The sequence below is a fragment of the Ruditapes philippinarum genome, unplaced genomic scaffold, assembly GCF_026571515.1.
Source record: "Ruditapes philippinarum isolate M1 unplaced genomic scaffold, ASM2657151v2 ctg17099_1_1_1_1, whole genome shotgun sequence".
NCBI classification, from domain to species: Eukaryota; Metazoa; Mollusca; class Bivalvia; order Venerida; family Veneridae; genus Ruditapes; species Ruditapes philippinarum.
The window spans coordinates 11,418-17,523 of record NW_026855285.1 but is presented as its reverse complement, the minus strand read 5'-3'; the positions used below and the strand labels follow the sequence as shown (position 1 = coordinate 17,523).

General features: G+C 33.9%; 1 protein-coding gene across 1 annotated transcript; it reads right to left on the bottom strand.

Moving 5' to 3' along the window:
- Positions 1-334: 334 nt before the first annotated feature.
- LOC132742744 (uncharacterized) lies at positions 335-5,760 on the bottom strand. The gene is made up of 3 exons (XM_060731208.1): positions 5,631-5,760; positions 1,378-1,594; positions 335-566 (listed from the first exon to the last, which is right to left on the bottom strand). The coding sequence occupies exons 2-3, from the start codon at positions 1,591-1,593 to the stop codon at positions 345-347; spliced, it is 438 nt and encodes a 145-aa protein (XP_060587191.1). The 5' UTR covers position 1,594; positions 5,631-5,760; the 3' UTR covers positions 335-344.
- Between the last annotated feature and the right edge of the window lie 346 nt (positions 5,761-6,106).

Sequence of the window (6,106 nt, the reverse complement as noted above, 5' to 3'; positions counted from 1 at the left end):
GAAAATAAAAAATGAATCGAAAAATGTCATGCTAAAATTTCACATCATTTGAACATTGGATTTTTGTGCAATCAAGTTTGAAGGTTTGTAGTTGCGACGTGTATTTACTAAAAACGTCGTCATTAAAGCGTCAGGAAAGCGGCACTTTCATTTGTCGAATAGTGTCCTTCAGAAACATCTTAAATGACAAACGAAACCCGACACAAGTATTTTAAGTCAACAAAGGGTTAGGTTAATCATACCTAATTTCAAAGTGAATAAAAAGGGCGATAAGTGGAAGAAAATAAATGCATCAGTTATACAACTTTACAATAGTTTTGGAAATGCATTTTTTTATTAATACATTAACCAAGTAAGTAAAAAATACCTTTATTTGAACTCTTTTGTGGCAGTGATACATCGTTTGTTCTGAACTTGTAAGTTTGATCACATTTTATGTTGGTGAATACTGGAAATACCGATTTTGCTCCTGTTTTTTTGTTAGTTGTTGTAATTCTGTCAATTTTCCACCCTTTCTCACCAATCATTGTACCACCACGGATCTCGATCTCATCAATCACGTCAATCTGCAAAGTCGATTTTGATAACATAAAGATTATATACAAAATGTCTACCACTATCAACATCAGTCAAATTTATAAGTCAACAAATTCTGTTGAACCATTCTCAGTGTCTTTTAAGGAGGGTAAAGTTTTTCCTACCGCATTTAGACTGTGGAAGCAGAACTATGTCTTTGCACTTATAAGATAATTATAATTCTATATAAACATCAAATTACAAATGAATGATGCGCAAGTCATTTGTATCCCCATCCTAGAGAAGAGCGGGAGCTTTGACTTTTGAATGATCATTTACCCCATGTAAAAGCTTCCTTGCCCATCAGGGACAGTGAGCTTGAAGATCACGCACGAAATAGCACTGTACTGCAAGATGAACAGTTAATCTTCCGCTTATTTGGAGCCAAATCAAAACCGTCGCATTGAATTTGCAGTGTGGTGACGGATTAATTGTAATAACTTGGTTCATTTATCTCTCTTATTATGGCCCGTGGATTTGGAGAGCTGAGAGACGAATTAGTTTATAATGGCGCTTTGGTATTGTGAGACATGAACACAAAACTATTTTGATACACACAAAACTGGTTTTGATACGTCATCATAACATTCAGCGCAGATATTGCTTTCATTTCAACAACTTTTAACATTGTAAGACACGTTTTTACCCACTTCAAAGAAATTGAACGGATAAAATATATAAAAATGTAGAAACCAGTATTGTTCTCCTAGGAGAACCAAATCTATAAAAACATTGGCAACATCGACATCTACTTCGGGTGATAACAACCAGTGATAATACTTCAACACAGCAAACATTTACCTTTGGTTCAACCACATCGAATGTAGTAATAAAACCTCTTTCAAAGTTGTCAGGAAAGTGAGCTACAGCAAATTCTTCTTCGTCACCCATTTTGCCATTGCCTCGAAACCTGATATTTATTATACCCCTGCATGCACCTAGCGGCTTATCGCCAGCCTCAATGTCAAGTGTGTATTCATGTTCCTTTTTAATTGACACTTTTGATAAACTTTTCATCCTGCAAGACATGAAATGGGTATCATTTTATAAAATCTGTCTGACCTATAAGCTCAAAAGGGAGGGTATCGATAATTAATCAAGGAATGGCTGATTCGACCCTCGGGCGAGGTGTAATTTCTTTGTGACAATTGATTTAAGATACTGATTCCAATGGTAATTTGTTCCTAGCTACTGATTTAGAAATTATGTGGGATAAGTATTCGGTCACTTACGGAGAAATTGGTAATTGGTTGTTTCTTATCCAAAACAGGCTTTTAGGTGGATCGACCGCCGCGATATGACCAAGACATGTGCAACAATCGGCATAAACACCAGAAAAAAACTTAACAAACTTATGACATGTGAAAAGTACACCTTTGTTGAATCCTGCCTTATCTAGTAATATAAGGAGTCTGCCCAGAGTCTACCCCTGATTTTAATGAAAAGACTCAATCAAACTGAGTATGCAATTATCACATATAAAATCCTCTTTAGGAAGGATTTTACTATGCCAGATTTATATGACATAGATGCTATTTGTTTTTTTTGTTAGCTTTAAAACAGTATAAGAGAATACTGTTTTTGAAGTTCACGAGATGAAACAAGAGGGCCATGATGGCCCTGAGTCGCTCACCAGAAACAACTGCTATTCAGTGTTGGAATGTCAATATATTGTAATATAAAATTTGACCATAGAATATGTTTAAACAATAATTTGAAGAAATGCCATGACCTGGGACATTTAAGCTTTTGCTTAAACGGGCTTATCAAATGAATATGAGCAAACTTGATAAAAGACTACCTAAGAATGCTACAAAGTTTGGTGATCATCTATCAATTATTTTAGTAGGAAATGGTGTTCGAAGGTTTTTTTCTATTTTTAGCTTTAGGGGACAATCAAATTAATTTACGCAGACTTGATAAAAGAGTACCCAAGAATGCTACAGACAAAGTTTGGTGATCATCCATTAATTAGTTCTGTAGGAGATGGTTAAACGTATTTTTATTTTTAATTTTAGCGGCCCATAAGAGGGCTAATGAAATTAATGTGAGCAAACTTGGTGATCATCCATCAATTGGTTCTGAAATAGAAGATGTTTGAAGGTTTTTTTCTATTTTTAGCTTTAGCGGCCCTTAAAGGGGCCAATCAAAATAATAAGAGCAAACCTAATACCCAACAATGCCACAGTCAAAATTTGGTGATCATCCATCCATTGGTTCTGTAGAAATATACATTAAAAGGTATTTCTATTTTTAGCTTTTGCGGCCCCGAAAAGGGTCCAATCAAAATAATATTAGCAAACTTGATAAAATCACTACCCAAGAATGCTACAGACACAGTTTGGTGATCATCCATTAAGTAATTCTGTAGGAGAAGACATTTAAAGTTTTTTTCTATTTTTAGCCCTAGAGACCCCTAAAAGGGGCCACTCAAAATAATATGAGCAAACTTGATAAAAGGCTACCCAAGAATGCTACAGACAAAGTTTGGTGATCATCCATCAATAAGTTCTCTAGAAATAGACATTTAACGGTATTTCTAGTTTTAGCTTTAGCGGCCCCTAAAAAGGGCCAATCAAATTCTTATGAGCAAAACTTGAAAAGAGACTACCCAAGAATGCCACAGAAAAAGTTTGGTGAACATCCATTCATTAGTTCTGTAGAAATAGACATTTAACGGTATTTCTATTTTTAGCTTTAGCGGCCCCTTAAAGGAGCCAATCAAATTCATATGAGCAAACTTGAAAAAAGACTACACAAGAATGCCACAGAAAAAGTTTGGTGATCATCCATTCATTAGTTCTGTAGAAGAAGACGTTAAAAGGTTGTTCTATTTTTAGCCCTAGAGACCCCTAAAAGGGGCCAATCAAATTAATATTAATTTTGCAAACTTGATAAAAGACTACCCAAAAATGCTACAGACAAAGTTTGGTGATCATCCATCCATTAGTTCTGTAGAAGAAGTTGTTAAAAGGTTTTTCTATTTTTAGCTCTGCTGACCCCTAAAAGGGGCCAATTGGAATGACATGAGCCAATTCCAGTGTGACTGTCACAATGATGCTACAGACCAAATTTGAAGTAAATCTTCAGAGAAGAAGACGATTGTTGACGCATGACGACCGACGATGGACGCCGGAACATCCCCCTTTGATACTAATAGCTAATAAAATAACATCTTGAACAATAAACAAACACATTTTCTTTTAATTTGTTAAAAAGTCAACAGTGAATGGCGATGATATTATTTGCTCTGTGGTATTTTCTGATCTTTGCAATCTAAATCACACTGACTATCTGTATGTATTTTCCTGTATAAGTTTATTTTTATATACTATAATTCATCTCACGCAGCGACTTCGTTTAGATTTTTTTCTATAACAGTTTGAGATTGATACATATGGAATTTTGCATGACTAGAGTTGCATCAAAAATCATTTTTCTTTTTTTTATGACAGCCACACTTTATCCTTGCATATCGTGGCTACTTCCTTAAAAAAGACACTTCAAAAAAAAGTTGCCTCGACTAGGATTTGAACCTTAGGCCTCTCACACCTTAAACGAGCGCGCTCCCTCTGCACCACGGTGAAGTAATACGTATCTAGATTGAATAAAAACAAATACATTGTAATTACACCGATAACACTTCCGACAGGCTATTCTTATCAGTCTGTCTTCGAGTAAAGATAACCGGTTGCGTATCTCACTGTATAAATAGTATGTAAAATAGGCTGACATATGGTACGTTTAACAGTTTATCTAAATACTTTGGTGTCAAAAGATATGTAAAATTATATACTGTGACAATGCTAAGCTAATGCTATCCTTAGCTTTCCATTGATGTAATAATTTTTAAAATCGGACATTTAATCACAACAAACTAGCGGTTTAAAAATGGCTTAATTTGTATTGTTTTAGCGTAAGAGATACCAATTTTACTCGAAGATAAGGGAAACAACTCGTATTTTTTCACTTGATATACCTCGATTATTTACGTAGTTCATATGAAAAGTGTTTATGGGTATCCATTTCGTGTTTGAAATCCTTATTAATTTCGAGGAATTTTGTTCACGATAAACCTGTTGTTTAACACTGATGAAAATAATTTAGCGAAAATCTTCTCGCCAAAACAGTCCGACATGTATATATTCCACTACTCGACAGTCAGATTTATTTGTGTACTACGCTCTGGAGTATTAGCTAAAAATAGCATTTTCATTGATGAAAATGATATTGTCATTGTGCATTCATGATAATCCGAAGCTTTACGGAAATAGCCGAACATTTTTCATTGGGTAAAAAAGATATTCATCCGCGAAATTTGTGATTGTAACCTCATATTTCTATTCACTAATCTAAACTTTTAATGCACTGTAATTCGTTAAATGCCTACATTAAAAATTATTCTTTCTTTTAAATTGCTGGTTTTTAAGCAGTTTTGAGTGAGAACTACTTTACGTTGTTAGGTCTGTGAGGAAATTTTGTGTTAGACCGCGGATGTTAGCTTTGTATTTGCTGATCTTGCGATCAGAAAATACAAAAACCGGAAGGCTTCGGATTTCACCGACTACAATATTGTTTTATTTTGTTAAAAAGGATTTGTAAAATAGAGAAAATAAGATTCCGTAAAGAGAGTTCAAACTGAAAAATTGATGATTTGATGGGCCTCCCTGTTTATATGAAAATAAAAGAATTGATTTTGTCGGATTTGTTAGCGAAAATAAAAGGGAGGTACCACATACGGAAACCTTTGAAAAAAGTAGTCAGTGTGACATTATGATATATTTTGATAAGAAAATAAAAATAGATGTTGTCCTTATAAGATAAATCTGCTTGTTTGAATGAATGCATTGAATGTAAAATAAGAATTCAATTATATATAAAAAAAGTATTTTATGCATTAATAAGATCTGTTTAATGTTTCAAACTTGTAACCTTTATTTGCGTAAGGTATGTATCTTTCTTCAATGCGTAAATATAAAACTGACTTTTCGGAAACTAATACCACTAATATTTTCGAAATTTTAAATAAATTAGAGAAATAAAAGAAAACATACCTTGCGGGCTGACACGTGGTACTCAGATATTAGTATACTCTCTATCTTATATAGCGCACAAATTATCAAAGTTGTATAGCATACGAATATTTAAGAAGCATTAAGCGAATGTAAATGTCTGTTTCTCTCCTGGTCAACCTCTTATATACAGGGGAATGTACGAGGGTTGATGAAAAATATCGCGGTAAGATGCTTCCTATTTCTTTTCTTAACATATTATATTTACGAACATTCTAATGAGAAGCGGTTAATTTCATTCAAGTATTTATCATTTATTTTGTGCTCAATTTACACATTTAATAACATCATATCACACCCTAGAAAGGTTCCCGTCTAAAAACATTTTCAATGCAAACGTCAACAAAATAATTTGTCGACTATGGGCGTGTGAACAAATCTGCAGATATTTCTCTGTTTTCAAATCATTAATTTAAACGTTGAAATCTGGTGTTACCGGACATTCCGAGACTGCTATA